Source organism: Leuciscus leuciscus (genome assembly GCF_965113295.1).
Source record: "Leuciscus leuciscus genome assembly, chromosome: 25".
NCBI classification, from domain to species: domain Eukaryota; kingdom Metazoa; phylum Chordata; class Actinopteri; order Cypriniformes; family Leuciscidae; genus Leuciscus; species Leuciscus leuciscus.
In genome coordinates this window covers 5,129,733-5,149,959 of record NC_138724.1, presented here as the reverse complement: position 1 = coordinate 5,149,959, position 20,227 = coordinate 5,129,733, and the positions used below count along the sequence as shown (strand labels likewise).

Genomic DNA, 20,227 nt, shown 5'->3' with positions numbered 1-20,227 from the left:
TGTGGGGACAATAACTTCTGTGTTGGATGCAGCCCCTGAAGCTAATCTAAAAGTTACCTCGACCCAACCTGTGTATGGCATGCTCTCCCCATTTGCTGCCTGTATGTCAAAAGTCTGTGTTATATCCAGAATTTCTGTTATGTCTCTTAATCTTGTGTCTGGCAGGTGCGTTTCTTTCCATCGCTCATCAATTATGGTCACTTGGGAGCCTGAGTCCCACAAAGCCTGAACACTTTGGCCTTGGATGAAGCAATCAACCATGTGCTTTCCCCCTACCAATGGCGCCCTTTTAGCCCTTTTGTCCTTCTTCGAAGTGGTGTTTGTAGTCATACATGCGAGTGCTTGACATTCTCTTTTGTGTGCTGTCCAATTATCAACTTGACATGGCGTAGAACAGTAAAGCATTTTCTTACAGGATGCACCTTGCTTCAGAATTAGTCCTTTACCCCCCTGTCCCGAATTCGCACATTGCTGGGACATTGCTGCGTTACTGGTCACTCCCTGTCCCGTGCGAGTGACCTTCCCCCATTTAAAGACTCATCTCCAAACTGTCTCTGTCCCCTTGCTCGACAACCAGCCAGAAAGTGCTCGCTACTGCCACACCTGTAACAGTGCATGCAATAATCTTCGGCTCCACTCTGTTGACAACCAAAACATTTTCTCCTTTGACCACGATTTGATTGGGGGAAGCTGGGCTGTGGGGCAAACCTTTGCTGATACTGAGCAGTTCCTCCTCGGTGTCTTGGGCCCACATTAAACCAGTATCCCTGTCCCGGGTCCTGCACCTGCTGACCTGAGAATGGTAGTCCTGATGCGCCATCGCCCCCCCCTGCTGGCGGTGGTTGTCTAGGCATGTGCTGGGGCTGTTGCATGGACTCTCTAATGTGAGACACTTCAGCTTTAAGGTCTTTCAACAGAGCCATTTCAGATTGAATTTCCGCAAGCTGGGAGAGAAAAGCTGGAGGAACTTTAGACTTTTGTTGAGTTGGTGGGTTTTCATTCTTTTCAGCAGGAGCATCGCTGGACTGAACTGAATGGATGGTAACAGGTCTTTGTTGTCCTGACAGTTTTTTCTTGTTCTGCCTCTCGGTTTCATAAGCACATGCTGTATTCACTCGTTCAAGCAACAGTTCATCAGAGATGTCAGCTTGCTCCAAATAAGGCTGAAGATCCCGCCTGATGTTGTCATTCTGCAGGCCAGTCAACACAGTGTGAAGAAACATCTTCTGCACTAACCCAGGGTCATATTGGAGACCTGACTCAGATTCCTGCGAAGCGAACAAAATTTTTTGTCTCAGGTCGAAAGTGCGAATGAAGAAGTTCTGTGGGGTTTCTTTGATGCCCTGCACTTCTGAGGTCAACTGCTTATAAAGGTCGGTTGCACTTTTCTCTTGATAATGACATCGCAGTATTCGCCTCAGTGTGGGTAAGGTCAGGTTGGTTTTGCCTTCTAAATAGCTGCGGAGTTGCATGCCTGGAGATATCGCTCTTATCACTGCATCTACTATCTCAAGTTCGGGAAACCCCTTGCTTAAGCCATGTTCAATTTGACGTGCTAAGCTTGAAAAAGTCAGCTTGTCTTTCTGACCGGGCTCACCGATTTGGCCAGCTATCTTAAAGTCCTTGTGCCATGGGTGAGGTGCAGGACTGTGGACTACACTCTGTGGTGACTGTCTGGGAGGGGTAACGCTTTTAATTCCTTTTGTCTCTGGCTTATTGTTCTCATTTTGTTTCTGTGCGCTTGCTAACTGAAGCTGCAAGGCCTTAATTCCTTCCAATATTTTTTCCTCCTCCCCGTCCTGTTGCTCGCCTACTTGTTTTGATGTGCCAGCTTTACCAGCTATCTGGAGCTCAGAAATTTTGTCTTGAAGATGGAGTAAGTCAGCCATACCTTTATCCTCAAGCTCTTCTAGCTCTTCTCTCTGTATATGGTTTGAAATTAGTGTGATGAGAGCAGTTCGGCCCTTGTTGGTAACATGTTCAAACTCTGCTCCGGCAATGATTAGATAGTCACACAGCTCCACCAAACTTTCTCGGGGCAACAGACACAATGCCCTTATTACTTCAAGCTGTAACTCCTCTAACCCTGTCGACTCCATCTTCCCAGCTGAGTGTGTGTGCTAGCAGTGAAGTGGTACCTTTCAATCTTTGGGTAGTAATAGCAGCTCTCCTGGTATGCAGAAATACCTCAGATTACATGCAAGCTGCCCCAGACAATCGGAATCCCACTGTCGCTGATTCGCCACCTGCTTTCTGATGTTCTGGGTTGTTTAAAAGGGATGTGTGACGGCGGGGGGACATCTGTTGTAGATGCTGAACCACACTGCACACTATCCCAGCGGTGCCTCCAAATGTTACGCCTCTGTAAAAGAGGAAATGGACAATAAAACACGGACGCGATGCAGCTTCTGTCCAGTCCAATGTTATAATGTATTTACCATGAACAGCATAATAACATGTTTACACAGTATCACAGTTAAACCTGTTATTTTCCCTTTGCACGACATAATAATGTCCCTCTAAGAAACTACACAATTAGGAAAAATATCAGCTGGTCAGTTATAACTCCATATTACTGAAATACCTGAGTTAACCTCTAAAGGGAGTTACCAAAAATATATCAAAATATGTTTACAGCATCTTAAAACAGTATTATTTAAACAAAAATAGATTTGAATTTACTCTGAAAGTGTTTAGAACAATAAACAGCATAAAATATATTCTGTAATGCTATACTGCTGTTTTATAGTTATTAATTCAGAATACACTTGACATTTTACCCTCAGTAGTAGCATTGTGCTTACACATAAACTATGTTGCTTCTTTACATTAAAAACTCACTTTTCTTAAACCTATACAATAGCACTTTTACCTTATCCGTATGATCTAAAACAAATGCGCACAAAGAAAATGGCTGCGGTGTTCCGCTACTGTCACGCTTTAACCTCGATTCACGTGCTACAACATGTGCTCCAGTACACAGCTAGCACGCAGGCTACACTAGAGCAACACTTCAGACTGCTAAATGCACATGAATCATTACAATCACTAACATTTACTTCCCGCATGTTCCTTACATTACTAAACACATCTATAAATCATTCAAACACAATACAACCCTCGTTCATACCTGTAAAAGAGGAAATGGACAATAAAACACGGACGCGATGCAGCTTCTGTCCAGTCCAATGTTATAATGGACGAACGTCAGCCGCGCGCTCCGTACACAGGCTGAACGAGGCATTATTAATCGTTAACAGATCCTCACTGAACAAGGCATTAGCGATCAATCACAAACTGGTACTTAAACTTAAAGTGAAACTTATGTAAACAACCAAACATATTGTAATTTAAATGTTATACAATAAAACAGCATTTTAAACACAGATTGTCTTGTCTTTTTATCTTATTAATCTCTTTAGCCTCTTTTACCCTCTTTTAGAGCAATGGATTACTGATCTACAACTTATAAGTGTATTTTAACTTTCTCCTTTTTATGGACAATTTTAAGTATATTTTAACTTGTATCAACTCATTCAATGACATGCAATGTATGAGTATGACATCATTTTTATCATCCTTACACAGACAGCAGAAGTGACTGAATGCAGTCTGTTCAGTTTGATTGACAGGATCATATATTAAACCTAAAACATGATGATCATATTGAAACACTGACTCATTGATGTTGATTGTAATTGATATAGTGTTATTAGTGTTTGAAAATACAATCATAAATCATTATTCAAACCTGAACTAAACACTAGGGTTGGATCTAGATGGCACAGGATCAGGGGCAGATTGGCAATCGGAAATCCCGAACGGCCGGTCCATTTCAGGCTGAACCGGCCAGTGGTCAAAGAGTTTTTTTTTTTTTTTTATGGTGCGTGACCGGCCTGGTCGTGTGTGTTTCAGACCGGGCCAAACCAATACTTTCAATCTTGAGGGGGGATACGAGCGGCCCCTCCCAACTTGGACTGATCCTCGTTTTTCTGACATTCGATTGGCTTAAAGGCGCCGATCAAAGGAGTTTACTTTCGGTCAGGTTTGGGCAGAGGTGGGTAGTAACGAAGTACATTTACTTCGTTACATTTACTTGAGTATTTTTTTGGAAAAATTGTACTTTTAAGAGTAGATTTGAATGTGGGTACTTATTACTTTTACTCGAGTACATTTCTAATGAAAAAACTGTACTTTTACTTCGTTACGTTGGGTGACGTCCTTCTCGTTACTTTATTTTGATGCAATGTGTTGTTAAATGCGTAGTTTATTCCAAGCGCGATGTATCTTTTTTTCTGGGCTTGAGCGATGCTCAATTCACAAATGAATCACTCTTTTGAGTCGATTCTGTTCAAAGACTTCATCAAACAAGTTGGCAGATCTGTCTAAATCGGTTCGCGAATCAGTTTGAATGATTCAGTTCCTGATTCTGTTCAGTTCCTGCACGCACTGAATCGTCTGAAGCGTTTGCAATTCACACTCGACTCGGAGTCGTAACAGGAAGATTTAAGGACATCAAGAGCGTTGGATGAAGTGGCCGTGGACCTACAGTACAGTCAAGTGAGAGCAAATCTTCAAATGCATCATATATTTGCCAGCGATGAAGATCTTTATTAGTTGAACATCTTCGTAAGCTGTCTGTGAATGAATGATTCCACAGGACGATACATTCGATTTCATTTAACTCAGGTAATACATTTTACAACCAAACAGATTATTATGCCATGATAGCACTACTAGAAAGGATGACATTACCCGTTTTTTGGACATAATACATTAATTTCTACATTAAATAAAGCTACCATTGTTCACAGTTTATGAACACCCGCCATCCTGCTGCGGTAGTGTGTGTGTATTGTTGCGCAGTGGCGAACGAACTCGACTTGAAAACGAATGCCTTTGCCTGCCGTACACACAGTTAACCAGTTTAAACATGCTTGCAGAAATAAACATTTGATTATATTTTGGAGAACAGACAGAAAAAGATCCGTCGATGTACTTGTGTTTGTTTTTTTTGTGTTCAGATGTTCAGTAGCAGTCATGAGCGCGAGCACATGTGAAGAGTTTCAACTCTTTCTTCTCTGTGTCAATTACATGCCTTTGAATGCAACACTCTGCAGATTCACTTTATTTCGACATTGTCTAATAATCCAAATGTAGTTGTATAAGTTACTATTATACAAACCAAAGGACAGGCAATGATTTTCGGGCTACAGATGGCAGAAATAATGTTTTTTGTTGCAAAGAGAGCCAATCTACTTATGAAAATAATAGTCATTTAAATAAAAAAAATCCAAATAATATTATTTTATATATATATGACGACTTCAGATGCAAAAGCCTCTAAGTACCATCTGAAATTTTCTTCTAAAAGAGCATTTTTATCAAGTTTGTATGTTTATGTTCAGTTATTTCACTTAAATGGCAATGACAAGTACCTATTAATTGTCATTAAAGTGAAATTACTGAACTTAAATATACAAGCTTGATAAAAATGCTTGTTTTAGAAGAAAGTTTCAGATGGCACTCAGAGGCTTTTGCATACTTGAGTAGTTTTTTCATTGGATACTTTTTTACTCTTACTCAAGTAACTATTAAGATTATTACTTTTACTTTTACTTTGAGTAAATATTTCTATAAGTACTTGTACTTTTACTTGAGTACAGTTTTTGGGTACTCTACCCACCTCTGGGTTTGGGTTTGTGTGAATGCAACAGAGACGGACGATAAAAATGGCAAAAAGAAGGAAAGAAGAGAAAGAAATGGGTGGGGTCGAAAAAAATAAGAATTAAAAAGAAAAATAATGCTGGCACAAGAGGCAGCTAAATGCGCCAAATTAACAGACCTTTTCCATAGTGAAAAGGGTGCTGTGGCAGGAGGTGCAGATGAGGAAGGACCCAGCAGCATGGACAGGACAGGTGCACGATTAGTGATGCATTTATTATACACTGATATTTAAATATAGGCATATATATTATATATTTATAGATATATTATATATTATAAACAGCAGTTTGCAGTGTGTCATCACACACAGACAACATCTCTCTATAAGCAAGGAATCTCTGTATGTCTGTATGTATATTAACTGTTACGGTCAGTGATGGAGAGGGACAGGTTGATGATATAGTCATATTGATGAGGAGGAGGAAGGAAAGCAGCAAGAGAAAGCAGAGCAGGAGGAGGAGGAGAATGGAACCAGTACAAAAACAGTGACAGGTACAGGGGCAGTGTGCAGGGCTGGGTAAGCAATCATATTAGGCATATCAATCAATCAATCAAAGCTTTATTAAGGACACATGCACAAAAATAGAAAAATACAGCACAATATTGCATATTTACATATAGGATAAAATGCCAATAGTTCCACATACTAGATAATAACCTGACTGAAGTACAGATTGAATTAGAAAATGTATTATTCTCAGTCATATTTATTACTGATGATCACCACTAGATGGGTGAAGTCTATAGTTTCAAGGTACACAGTGTAGGAATATCCTACACAGTGTACCTTGAAACTATAGACTTCAATGACCCCTGTGACCATAGTTGTCAGGGTACCCCAGAAAAACAGATGTATGTATTGACACACGTTGAAGACCTTTCTCAAACAAAACATCTTTCCATATTTCATTTCTGGACGCCGGGCTAAATGAGCAAGCACTGTTACTGCATTCATATCAAATACAGACATTAGAGAATACATGAGGAGAACATTTCAGGAATCACACTGGTAACTTCTATAACAAAGTAAAATCTCATAAGCTTAGAGTAGTAACTCAACTCATGTGATATTTAGAAGGAAAAATATTGATTAATACTTTGATTATAATCACTCATTACATATACACTGAAGCAGCAATTTATTCCAAAATCCACCCCTTCACTTCAATAATGATCTTAATGATCTTTTAATCTTTATTTAATTTACAGTATACAATGAAGTTTATATGCAGTAGAGGTCTACACGGAGCACCCGAGACCCGACCCGGGACCCGTACGGGTTCGGGTCTATATTTTAAATGGTCAGCCGGGTCCGGATCGGGTCCCAATCTATTACTTCGGGTCCCGGGTCTGTTTAAAGGAACACGCCGACTTTTGGGGACTTTATCTTATTCACCGTATCCCCCAGAGTTAGATAAGTCCATACATACCCTTCTCATCTCCATCCGTGCCGTAACTCTGTCTGACGCACCCACCGCTAGCCTAGCTTAGCACAAAGACTGGAGGTAAACGGCTCCAGCTAGCATACTGCTCCCAATAAGTGGCAAAATAACGCCAACATTTTCCTATTCACATGTTGTGATTTGTATTTTCACAGTGTGTACAAATAACAAGGTCACATGAGACACAGCCATCTTCTAACCGTATACACACTGGGAACTATATTCTCAGAAGGCGAAGCACTGCTACTTCTGCGGAGTGATTTACTCGCAGCGCCTGAGAAGCCCCGTGGTGAGGAGCAGAGAGTTCCTCAGAGTTGGAGGAAATCACTCCGCAGAAGTAGCAGTGCTTCGCCTTCAGAGAGTATAGTTCCCAGTATGTATACGTTTAATCCCAGTGTATGTCTTGTTTAATCTTAAAGTTTTGGTGGTCAGACGGCGCAGAGAGCACAGAGATGATAGCAAATAAATAATGCTAACGTCAGCGGCCATGGCACTAAACGAGCAATTGTTATTATAGTTCAAAAGGGCAAACAGTCAAAGTTATTATGCGAGTTAACTCGGGTCGAAATGCAAATCTGCAAAGTTGCATTTGTCATCTGTCACCGTGACATCAAGTGCACTTTTGAAGCTGAAATAATAAGTGGATTAAGCTTGGAATAACGAGAGGAATAACATGGATACAACTTCCTTGTCGGAGAATTGTAATGCATCACAGTCAGTCAGGTGCAAGGAAGGGAGACGACGACTACGTAGACCTCTAATATGCAGTGTTATTTTTTATATTTGATTACTTCATTAAATTTCTGTACCTGAACACTACAGTTAGACACCTGACCAACCCGACAAGCATTGCTTATTTTATTTGTATCTTTTGCTCTATTGTATTCATTTGTGCTCTTATTTGTCGTTTGATTATTTGTTCTTATTTTCTTTGTTTTTATTTGACAACTGACCATATGCACGTAACGTTCGTAATAACTTCTGCATAATATAAGCCAGCCGGAAAACGTCCGGTGAAATGTCACTTGTTGATGTGTCGGTATCTTCAATGTTCTGAGGAAGCTTTAACAGCATCAATAGTGTAATACTTAGTTTATAATCAGAATATAGTCACTTATATAGTCAGACCTAGCATTCATTTAGTTATTCAAATGAATAAAAAGCCTCAATTGTCCTATGTTTTACTGAACATAGCACATACCGAACTGTACCGAGACCGTGACCCTAAAACCGTGATAAAACCAGAACCGTGAGTAATCTGAGCCATTACACCTGTAACAACAATGGCATCTGCTTTTCGCATTAAGTGGATCATGTGATGGCAAAACACATCGTCTTTGTCCTTGCTGGTTAATAATTGCCCCACGAGGACCAATTTACCAGCGCCCATGTGACTGGTATCCCCCAACTTTACAGCCTCATGGCATTCCGCACACACACACAAACACCCTTTTGTGTATAACTGAGAATAAGAGAAATATCTGTTATTTTCCTTTATAATGTGTGTACCTTCCTATATGCACGTGTGATAGAGATTTGGTTTGCTAGAGTATAGTTTTGAATTCTAAATGTTCATTGAAGGGAATTCCTCAGTCGTGTCTTGTTGTAACCCTACCTCAGACCATAAAACTTTACGACCCAGGAAAGCAGGCATTCCAGCCTTACACACACACACACTCTGGACTTTGAAACAGATATTCCCCCACATAACAAGCCACTGAATGTTGATATGTATTCCTATGTTTCTCAAAGTGTCGTCACTTGCCATAACGGAAACACTGACAACTTTATTGTGTGTTTAATCAAACTTTATTTGTGTGTAATTATGCATATAAGTGTAACGTTATGTTTCCCCAATCTTTACCTGTCATAATTGATATCTCTGTAATCCTCTCCATCTCACGGAGACGAATCTTGACTGCAAAGTACAATAATATGCATTTGTTCCAGGAAATATCATATTTCTAAGTATGAATCCTTTCCCTCATAAGACATATGGTAAAAGGGGGCGTGTTTTTCTTCACACAAAGAAGACTTCTTCCCGCTACAAATCAGAAGTTTTGATTCGCTCTGTCCCCAAAACAGGGCGTAAACAGATGTCTGTTAAAAGGCAGAAGCCCCCTCATCTCTCTCTCTTCCTCCGCTCTTATCGCTTCCAACTCAACTTCCTCTCTTCGGACCTTCTTCTCCCCGGCGCAGCGCTTCTCCAAGGAACATCTGAAGGAGGCCCTGGCCTTCTCCATCGAACGAACCCATGTTCGAGTCGTAACAGCCGGTCTTTGCAACTAAGATTTCCAGCCTCTCCCATCCCGGGAGACGAATCTGAACTTTTCCGGTAACGTTAAATTCAAGTGAGCCTTTACATCGTTTTTCGAAACGACCCAGAAGAAGAAGCTAGACGCAAACCAGCCGGACACGCGCATGCGCGCGCCCCCTTTTCAGCATCACACTGAAAGAGTACCATATCTCGCAAGTATCTTTCTCTCTAACAGCTGATTCCTGGTGTTTAGCTTGTAGGTCTGCGAATTAAGTTACCCTCTATCTCTTAACTCTTTATTTCTTTCTTTCTTTCTTTCATGTCATTCATTCCGATCACGTCATGCTATGTTTTATGTTTTTGTTCGGTTAAATGTTTGTCTGTTTTATCGTTTGCATTTTACGTACGTTTATATTTGTAGCTTATAATCTCTAGCGTGTGCCATTTTATTAATAAACCCATTTATACTTTTAACTGTCTCTGTGTTTGAAAACCCACTTTTTATAAAGTCAATGAAACAAAAGATCTATAAAGCTACAGGCTCTATATTATAAAACTACTTTGAATAGTTTTAAATTATAAACCCAAAGAGGTTTTGTCTTCGTGGCCAGAAGACAAACTTTCTTGGAGTTTTGTAAACAGGAATGCTTCTTCTTAACTGTAATGATCAGACAGTACAGAACGAGGCATTTCCTATAATTGATAAAGTAAATGCATATGCGATTTATGAATTATGACCATGCGTTATAAATATTAATATTGCCAAAATTCCCTATATTCTTGAGCTAATTCGCATTAACCCAGAGGCATTTACGTTACACACCCCTACTGTACACAACGATTACTGTAAGCACATCTAAAATACATTCCTCTTGTGAATTTCTGCTTTTTGTTTGCATTCCTTCTCTTGGTTTTATCCTTGTGTTTGCTGGATTTACGGGGTACAGGGGATGAAGAGGACTGAGATGAGGATGAGGATGATGAGACACAGGAGGAAGAGGAGTCAACTTTGCAATGTTTTTTTCCTCTTCTCTTTGCCTTTTTTCCCTTTCTGTGTGAAGGTCATCTTCCGTGACCCTAACCCTAACCCTAACCCTAACCCCAGACTGTGATACAGCATCATCAAATTTGGATTTGCAGGAAGCTCCCATCATGTCTTCCTTTGCTGACAAGGCTGATAAGGAATACAAACCAAATCATATTAAGATTACATTTCATTTCTTCCACATTTACCAGCTTTGATGTCATTGTTAAATGTAAATATTCTTGTACCTTTGTTAACGAACACCACAAGATCTAACTTTAAAACAAGAACAGATAGGCCTCAGACTACAGTACACTGTGCCCTTTTATGCCAGGATATGTTATAATGTAGACTCATTTTCCACAGTGAAAAGTTCATTAATATCACTTGTTGAACACTTGTATGAGATGAAGACTCCTATCATGCCAGTGGCTTGACATGTCAAAAGCTTTTCTTAATGTGCAAGAGGTGAAAGTGCGATGACCATATACTGTACAGTAGCAATTATGAGCAGAAGCATTTATTCAAAGCAGATTAAAAATGAGGAACATCAAATAATTTCTCATAAGAGCCAACAGTATTTGTAGTACACATTACTAAGTATAACTTATAACGGGTTGTAAGGTATTGGTCAGACTGCGACGTAGGAAATCTCTCTCACTTTCGATGTCCTTGCATTTATCCTCAAGGAACTTCATTTTAGCTTTTAAAAAAGCATTTTCTTCCTTCATTTTTTGTAGGGAATCCTGCTGAGTTGTTGCTGTTGCTGATGCTCCTGGTGGAATATAGAAAAAACACTGTTGCACTTTAACACTCTATCTATCTAAATAGCTATATTATATCTATATTAGTCTTGTGCGTAAACTAGAACATTTACTAGCCAATGGTGATGCTATTGCGAAGGTGTGAGATAATGCATGATGCATAATTAATTCTCAAGTCAAGATCATGGTAATACAGTAATGACTCAAGTATTACCAAATCGTTTAGAAGTAATTACTAGGAAATGTATTTTTGTTTAATAACACAGAAAAAGAAAAAAGAAAAAAGAAAAAAAAAGGTTGATTGTGAAAGCTTTGATTAAGGAGATCCCATTAATGCAGTAACAATACATATTAGGGGTGTGACGAGATCTCACGATATTAAAACATGACATTAAAACGTGATATTTCCTGTTGAGGTGAAAAGCTGTCCCGTCACACCCCTAATATTTCATGATTAATATCATGTGTTTAAATATGATGGTTTCATTATAAATATGGTGATTATCTCTATGATGGACTTAAATTATATTAAACATCTGAATTAGTCATGCCAACAAATGGAAATTCATTTTTAATTACCTTTAACAAAATATGAACAAGCCTTTGACTCAAAATATCACATTTTCACCTGCATCGTGAAACACGGATGTTTAGGAAAGAGCAGCAGAATGGTTTTTTGGTTTAGGAATATCAGCACTAACTCTTATTTCATATGAAATAAATTACTATCGATAAATTTATATTTTTAAAGTCTTTAGAAACTTTGAACTAAACATTGATATTGTGTAGTTTGTGATCCTCCATCAGCAGCTGCAGTTTCTCTCAGCTGTATCAGTGCAGTCACTGTGACGTCTGACTGACAGAGGTTTTTGTACGACTCTTTATCACTGTGTGAACACTGGACCACTGTGATAACTCTGACAGTAATAATCTCCTGTATCTTCAGTCTGGACTCCACTGATGGTCAGAGTAAAATCACTGTAAGATCCACTGCCACTGAATCTAGATGGAGTGTTTGACACTCTTTGGTTTGCAGAATGAATCAGGAGTTTAGGAGCTTCTCCAGGTTTCTGTGAGTACCAGGCCATACAAGTATATGAACCTACACAGGCATCGCTCACTACTGTGTTTGTTTTGCAGTTTATAGAGACTGATTCACCAGTTTGAACTGTTTTTACAGAAGGAGTCTGAGTCACAGTCACCTGTCCACTGAAACCTGTTAGAAATAGAGAGAGTTAGAAAAGCAGCATGACTGTGTAACATTCACTGTTGATGATATTATCATATTTCACTTTAACATTTTCTTGAAACATTTACCTTCAATGCACAGACAGAGAGTCCAGATGAAGATGTTGATTGTGTTCATTGCTGTAGTTTAGTCTTGTGTGATGATGAAGATTGTGTTCTGCTCTCAGTCATGAAGTGTTAAACTCACAGCACTATAAACACTCTCAGAGCACTGAAGCATGTGCTGACAATGCAAAGAAGTGGGCAGGATTTACAACAGCTTGTGCTGATAACAAACTCATAAACTCTACATAGAAGATTTTACTTTCAGAATAATGTTATTGAACCATTCAGTGATTAATTGCACATATTTATTAATTGTGAAATATTTGTGTTTATGTCTGTCAGGCTGATAAGACACTAGGTTTTGTCTGGAGAATCATGAATGTAGATCATTTTAAACATATGTCATACGCAGCAGTTTCTCTGAGTACAGTTCTGTGCTACACCTTTACAAGCATGTTAACAATGACAAATCAAGAAATAAATGAATAGTTATATTTAGAGTAAACTAGAAAAAAAATGTCCATTATGGTCTTTGGAATCAATGTTGACATGTTGTTCCTATTTTATATTATCATTATGTCTATTTTTTCCCACATTTTCCACATGCATGAAGTTCATCAGGACTCATAATCAGGTCATTATATATTAAACAATGTGCATCTGAAATGTTCAGAATTATTGATTCATTTATTTGAAGCTGCAGGTTTTTCTGTGAATCATGATGATTGATCTGCATATGAAGAACAGAAGCATCATTATGAGAAACTCCACAACATCATCCATGATCAAAGAGGTCAAAGGTCACCTCAGAGGTCACAGCTCATCAAATATATTTCTTTAAACAGTGTTATATCAGAAAGCATTTAGTCAAATCTGAATGAGTGAGTGTTGAGAAGAGCTGAGGATCTTCTAATATCAGTGTGTTGAAGTGTTGTTTCTCTCTCTCTGCTGGAGTGTGTGTTCACTCGAGTGGAATAGAGGTTTTTGTACGAGCGTTTCATTAGATTGTATCACTGTGGTGGACTTTCGGTGGAGGAACTAAACTGGTGATCGGTAAGTCTGTCTATTTAATCATCTAATAAAAAAATACAATTTAGATTAGAAAAATATTTCAGAAAGTGTTTTACAGTGGAAACAAGAACAACATTTTTTAATAATAATAATTATTAGATATTGTGGCAAACTTTACTTGAAGCCTTTATGTATAATGCATTATAAAGGTATCATTAATGTAGATATTTCTGTTTTCATAAATAACTGTAACCAAAGTTAAAATGTTTTATAATATTTGCTATTGGCTGTTTGTCATGAGTTTTGGTGTATTATAATTTTTTGAAGGTGTAACAATGAATAGATAATATTATAATGTGTTATAACTGCAGTTATAATTAGTGTTCGGTAAGTCTGTCTATTTAATTCTTATAATATTCCTAAACATACAATTTGAAACAAGTTGAAACAAGAACAACATTTATTAATGATAATTATTATTACATATTGTGTTGAAACTTTACTTAAAGCCTTTAATGCATTATAAAGTGTTTCATAATGTATGTTACAATGCCTTATATCTTATCATAAATAACTGTAACCAAATCTAAAATGCATTATAATATTTGCTATTTCATTGTTTCATCTCAAAAGGGTTGTTCTTCATAAAGGCGGATCAATGAATAGATAATATGTGTTATAACTGCTGTTACACTTATTGATTAGATCATACATTCATTTTAATGTATATAGCAGTGCATAATTAATGCATTAAAAATACTTTCATAATGCAATATGCATGAAAGCTTTAAATAAAGTGTTACTGATACTTTTTCTGATACTGATACTACTCTAATGAGAGTTAGTGGACATTGTTGTATAGTCACGTAAATCAAGAGATCACATTCAGGTAACTCACATGTCTCTTTGCTAGCATTGCATGTACAAAAACAACTTTCTCTCCCTCTTACATGCATACCAGTACCCCACATAATACAACAACTCAACAACTCAAGACTAAAGCCGGGCGCACACTGTGCCATTTATAATAGTCCTTTACGATTGTTGCTATGAACATGTAAGCCATGTCACACTGTAAGATCTCAGTCGTCATTAATGTCAGACTGTACGACAGTCAAGACGCGTTAAAAGCGGACGCACGCAAGAAAACTTGTCCAGTCACCGTAGGTTTTCCACAGTCTGCTCGGGAACCGATGCTCTCAGGACAGATATAGTTATTTCAGTGAGTAAACGGCTCGACGGCAGGAAGGAATAAACCAAACCATTTTAAAATGTTTTTTCCAATAATAAAAGGTAGTGTGTCGATTCAATTAAAAATCCACATATCACATATTTTAAAATATTACATAATTCATTGAAGCCTGTTTGTCATGTATAATACACCGACCAATCGTCATCTGGCACAACAAGTTCAAAGTTCATTGGACAATGTGAAGTGGAGCCGTAATTCTCCAGTCATTCATAAATGGTTTGAAAATTAGATGGACAGACGAATTTACATTTATGAAGCGATCTGAATCTGCGTTGTTTAAACAATGGATGCTAATTGACTACAGAGCACTGCACAAAACCAGCAGCGAAAGTCTCATTAATGGTAAGTAGTATTAAAGTCACTTTTTATTTAGTCTATGTATATTGATACACCGTTTACCATTTGATCAAACTATCATAGTTGGTTAAATGAACCCCAGGCCTACAGAACTATTATGTGAAGTGTAGGCAGACAACAAGGACTTCAACATGTTTGATAATTATGCAGCAATAGTATAATAGTACAGTACTACTGGTCAAACATTTGCACACATGACTATTTTTATGTTTTTAAAGAAGTCTCTTATGCGCATAAAGTCTGCATTTATTTGATCAAAAATACAGAAAAATATTATTACAAATTAAAATAATGGTTTTCTATTTTAATATACTTTAAAAATATCATTTATTTCTGTGATGCAAAGCCGGATTTACAACAGCCATAACTCCAGTCTTCAGTGTCACATGATTTTTCAGAAATCATATTCATTTATTTTATTTTTTTACCTGTGATACTTTTTTCTACGGAGAGCCTGAGGGGACCTTTGCAAAAAAAATATATATATACAGACTTTCGCGTGCTCATACGTTACAATTTCTATGGCAAGCCATTTTAACATTTAATCTTTAAAACCTACTACACTGTTAAGCCTTGTTTATACTCGACGCAGCCGCAAGATCGCGAGGCGCGCGCGGCAAAAATGACGTCATTGCGGAGTGGGCGGTCTCGCGCGTTGGGTTCGCAAGACCCAATTTCGCCTGGCGGTGTGCACGGCACTTTTTGTAACATCGCGCGCGGCGCCGCATCCGAAGATGAACGATTTCGAGGCGACTTTGTCCGAGCTGGTACGTCTGTACCAGCATGTTTATGATCCTTCCATGCGGGACCATAGAGACAGTCAGATGGCACAGAATTCCTGGAGGGAAATTGCGAAGACGTTGGGGAAGGAAGACGTATTTTGTCGAAAAGTTTGGAAAAATCTTCGAGACAAATTTGTCAAAGCCAAGAAAAAAGTCCATGGAAGAAGCGGTGACCCAGGTGGATACAAGAACAATCCGCCAATATTAAACGAACTAAGTTGGCTGTCCCAGTATGTAAAGCACCGTGAAACCGATTCCAATATGGAATTCCAAGTTGAGGTGAGCAATATTTTTAATTACCTTTTCTCTTTTAAAAGTTAAGGAATTTAACTAGTATTTTTTTGGTAATTTAATTTTGTTTTGACGTAAATAGGCGTAAGATTGTATGATAGGCCTATGTTGTATAACGTAATTACTTAATTAAAAGTTAAGTTGTATGTTTAATTTTTAAGTTATTAGCAAAGTAATACTTTTACTGTGTTGAACATGTAAGTATATAGTAATGTGCCTGAGGAACTTGAATACATTGTGTTTACATAGGCATTCTATATTTCTGTAGCATTGTGTTTTTTAAAAGACTTTTTATTGATTTTTTTGACTTATTGCCTTTTTTAAGGAGGAAGATAACACCAGAGATGATCATATCTCCATGGCCACACAGTCACCTGGAACATCTTCAACATCTGCTTCACCTCCAGAGACAACAACTTCGGACAGCTCCTCACCAGTTACGCCATCACCACCCCCCATCTCTCCACTTCCTATAACATTGCATATTCCACCATCTCCTACGCCATCTTTGTCCTCCCTACAAACACCATCACCGAGAGGCAATCCACAGCATCCCTTCCAGTCGCCATGTCCTTTATCCCGTAAAAGAAAACGGAGCACTGAAGATGTCCTGCTAAAAAGACTGGAGAGGCTGGACGAAGAGAGACAAAGTGCCATGCAGCAGGACAATGAGGACTACAGGTTTACATTAGTTTTAGCTGACATGCTTGCAAAAGTGGACCCAAGGAAGAAGCTTGATGTAAAGTTCAAGCTGAATCAGGTCCTTTTTGATGCACTGAGGGACAACGATGCATAGACTTTGTTTGCCATTACACACATTACAAAGTACTTAAAAATTTGTAAACAGAAACGTTTTTTTTTTTATCTATTGTGTATTATTTAAAATTCTAATTCATTTACAAAAGAGATTTGTATTTATAGTTTGCTGTGAAATAAAAACAAAAACTAAAGATTTTATTTTGTGTTTGCATTCATAAATGTCTTCATAAATAAAAGTGAGGCAGTACACTGATGGTAACAGACAGTGATTAACCTCATTCTTTTGTCTCTATACACATAGAAACATTTACATTGATGGCGACCAATAAAAGCCTCTCATTTTGTGAATAGAAACCCATTTCTATTAAGCACCCAGTTTGCACTTGTCTAAAGTAACTGCTTACATTTACAGTAGCAGAAGTTTGCCCTGCTGATAAAATTAAAGTTTAAACACTCTTCAATAAGGCTTCAGCTGTTTTATTTAGTTTGCATGCAGTGAAAGTACAATAAACCTACTGCATGTAGTTTTGTATTACAAACTCAGTTACTGTAAATACTATATTAACAAAAAATAAAAACTTATATTTTTATTAACATTGCCAAAGAGTAAAAAGGTAACGCATGTTTTTATGTTAGTTAATGCCACATGACTACATTAGTCAACATTTTAAGTGGATCTTAAAAGTTTATCAAAGTTGTCTTAAGACAGCAACAGGTATCATTCAAAAATAATTGTAGAATTTTGATGAAAGGTTTTGATCCACTTCAAATGTTGACAACTGTACGTTATCATCAACAAATGAAAGTGCATTGTAAATTGTTACCAAGCCATTAATGAGGTGAATGACATTGTTTTTATAGCTTGCTGTGAAATAAAAACAAAAACTAAAGATTTTATTTCATGTTTGTCTTCATAAATAGAAGTGCTGCAGTACACTGATGGTGACAGACAGTGATTAACCTCATTCTTTTGTCTCTATACACAAAAACATTTGCATTGATGGCAACCATTAAAAGCCTCTCATTTTGTGAAAAGAAACATTTGCATTGATGACGACTAGTGTTGTCACGATACTAGAATTTCTAACTTCGATACGATACCTTGAAAAATATCGATATTCGATACCATTTTCGATACCACGGAGAAAAAAACTGCCACAATATTAAGTTTATTTTATTTTATTTAAAGCTAAATATAACAAGTCTAGAACATGACAATGAGGGATATTTTACTTGAACAAAAATGTCCTGAAGTAGTGCACTTGTTCAAAAGCATTAATGCTGGTTAATACATTAACGTTATTTGATGAACAGATTTAAACACAAACGTGTGTGCATTACACGCGAAAACAATACTATTAGTGCTTTTAACAATACAGATTGTGTCAAAGCACTTAACAGTATCAAATTGGAGGATATAGTGTCAGTAATGTATAATAATAAGATAAAACATAAAATTTTCAGTTAAAGGCATTTCATTATTGAATTCAAAGACGTCATTCAATAGCTCAGTTTAGTTTAATTAGTATCTGTGTAATCAAATTGATGATAAGATATGAAGGCAAATTGCAGAATTAAATACTAATTTTTGAATAAAGTTAAATAAGCACAAGTTAATTTACATTTGACCACAGTTAAAATATTTAACGTTACTTGTCTAAGATTTCTCAGTCAGATTATATTAACTTTAAGAATTACGGTGAAAAAACGAGACAACACACACTCATATCAACAACAATACTAGGCCATCTTGGTTAATGTTTCAGAAATGTTAAAATGAGAAGAGTTACCAACCTCTCGAAATTATTTATATAGATCCCGGTGTCGGTCTTTCAGGTGCTTAGCTATATTAGGCCCCGATCACACTAACGCGTTTTTCAGGTTCGAACACGCGAGGCACACAGCACTCATCACACAGAACGAGCAGTGCGCTGCGTTTGTTATGTTGCTCGGCAACCACTGAAACAGCTGTCCTGTCAGTCAAGTAAAAATCAGCCTTTTATTAACTTTATTTACTTTCTGTTAACATTGTGGTAGTTACGGTTCGTGAAGTCGTTAAGCTCCTGGTAACCCGCGAGAGCACCACAAGTTTATCCTCCATCATCGCACTCTCCGGGCGTTCAAGCAACTAGCTTTCATCATTAAAACGGAAGGCCCGCGAGGCGCAGCAGGCACATAAACAGCGCGCAGAACGCTCGCTGGAAACCAATTGAAAATAGGCGCCTCTCACTGCAAAAAACGCGTCAAGTGTGATCGGCCCCATTCACTTCACTTTTGCTATTTAACCAGAGCGAATGAGACGAGTGCGCGTGTGGTGTTTGTCAACGCGCCTTTGGAGAGAAGTGAAAGTGACAGCTCGGCTAGTATCGATACTACAGGAAATTAGTATTGGTACCGTTCAGATATTTCAGTATCGATATTTATCGAAATATCGATATTTTTGACAACACTAATGACGACCATTAAAAGCCTCTCATTTTGTGAATAGAAACACATTTCCATTAATCACCCAGTTTGCACTTGTCTAAAGTAACTGCTTATATTTACAATAGCAGAAGTTAGCCCGGCTGATAAAATTACAGTTTAACACTCTTCAATAAGGCTCCAGTTGTTTTAACTACTTTGGATGCAGTGAAAGAACAAGAAGCCTATACTGCATGTATTACCTTTTTTATATGAATTTCAGCAATTACAAACTCAGTTACTGTAAATGCAATATTAACAAAAAATAAAAACTATTTTCATTAACATTTCCAAAGAGTAAAAAGGTAACGCATGTTTGAATGACATTACATTTATGAAATGTTTAAATATCAATAGGGTTCTATGTATATCTTCTCACCACTATATTTTTTGTTATTTTAAATCGATCATTGATTGTTACATGAGCATTTTGATACAGTTTATATAACAAGAATGAAAACACAACATGTATAATATGTGTTATTGCTTTATTAAAATTAAAATTAGTATAATAAAGGACAAAACAAACACAAGACAACAACACTGTTCAATAACTTTGTTGCTAGTTCGCAACTTTACTGTAAACAGCCCCTTCTGACAACAGATTCCTGCCATGGTACAAGTCCCTGTTGTGTTTGAAAAAATGACTTCAGGTCATTTCTCACTGCAACGGCAGCCCGGGATGCTCGTGCATTTGACATCCTTCCTGCAGCAAGCAAGTTGCTGTCCCCAGAAACAAGCCTTCTCCATTCTCCTGGCATCTGTTCCCCAATTGCTGATGTACCGTCGGCAAAATTTGGAGGAA

At 37.7% G+C, this 20,227-nt stretch overlaps 1 protein-coding gene and 1 long non-coding RNA gene across 3 annotated transcripts in view; one reads left to right on the top strand and one right to left on the bottom strand.

The window, feature by feature from the left end:
* Positions 1 to 12,679, bottom strand: part of LOC309490605 — a 200,228-nt gene extending 187,549 nt beyond the window's left edge. The window contains exons 1-2 of one of the 2 annotated variants that reach the window (XR_014202754.1): positions 12,532 to 12,670; positions 11,794 to 12,430 (exon numbers count right to left, since the gene is read on the bottom strand). This is a non-coding gene — a long non-coding RNA (uncharacterized lncRNA). Of the gene's footprint in view, positions 1 to 11,772; positions 12,431 to 12,531 lie in introns of those variants that run through there. The other variant, XR_014202753.1, reaches the window with a different exon arrangement.
* Positions 12,680 to 15,691: 3,012 nt separating this feature from the next.
* Positions 15,692 to 17,157, top strand: LOC309491003 (uncharacterized protein). The gene is made up of 2 exons (XM_082160368.1): positions 15,692 to 16,188; positions 16,526 to 17,157. Exons 1-2 carry the CDS (start codon positions 15,862 to 15,864, stop codon positions 16,994 to 16,996), a joined length of 798 nt encoding a protein of 265 aa, XP_082016494.1. The 5' UTR covers positions 15,692 to 15,861; the 3' UTR covers positions 16,997 to 17,157.
* The last annotated feature ends 3,070 nt before the right edge of the window (positions 17,158 to 20,227 follow it).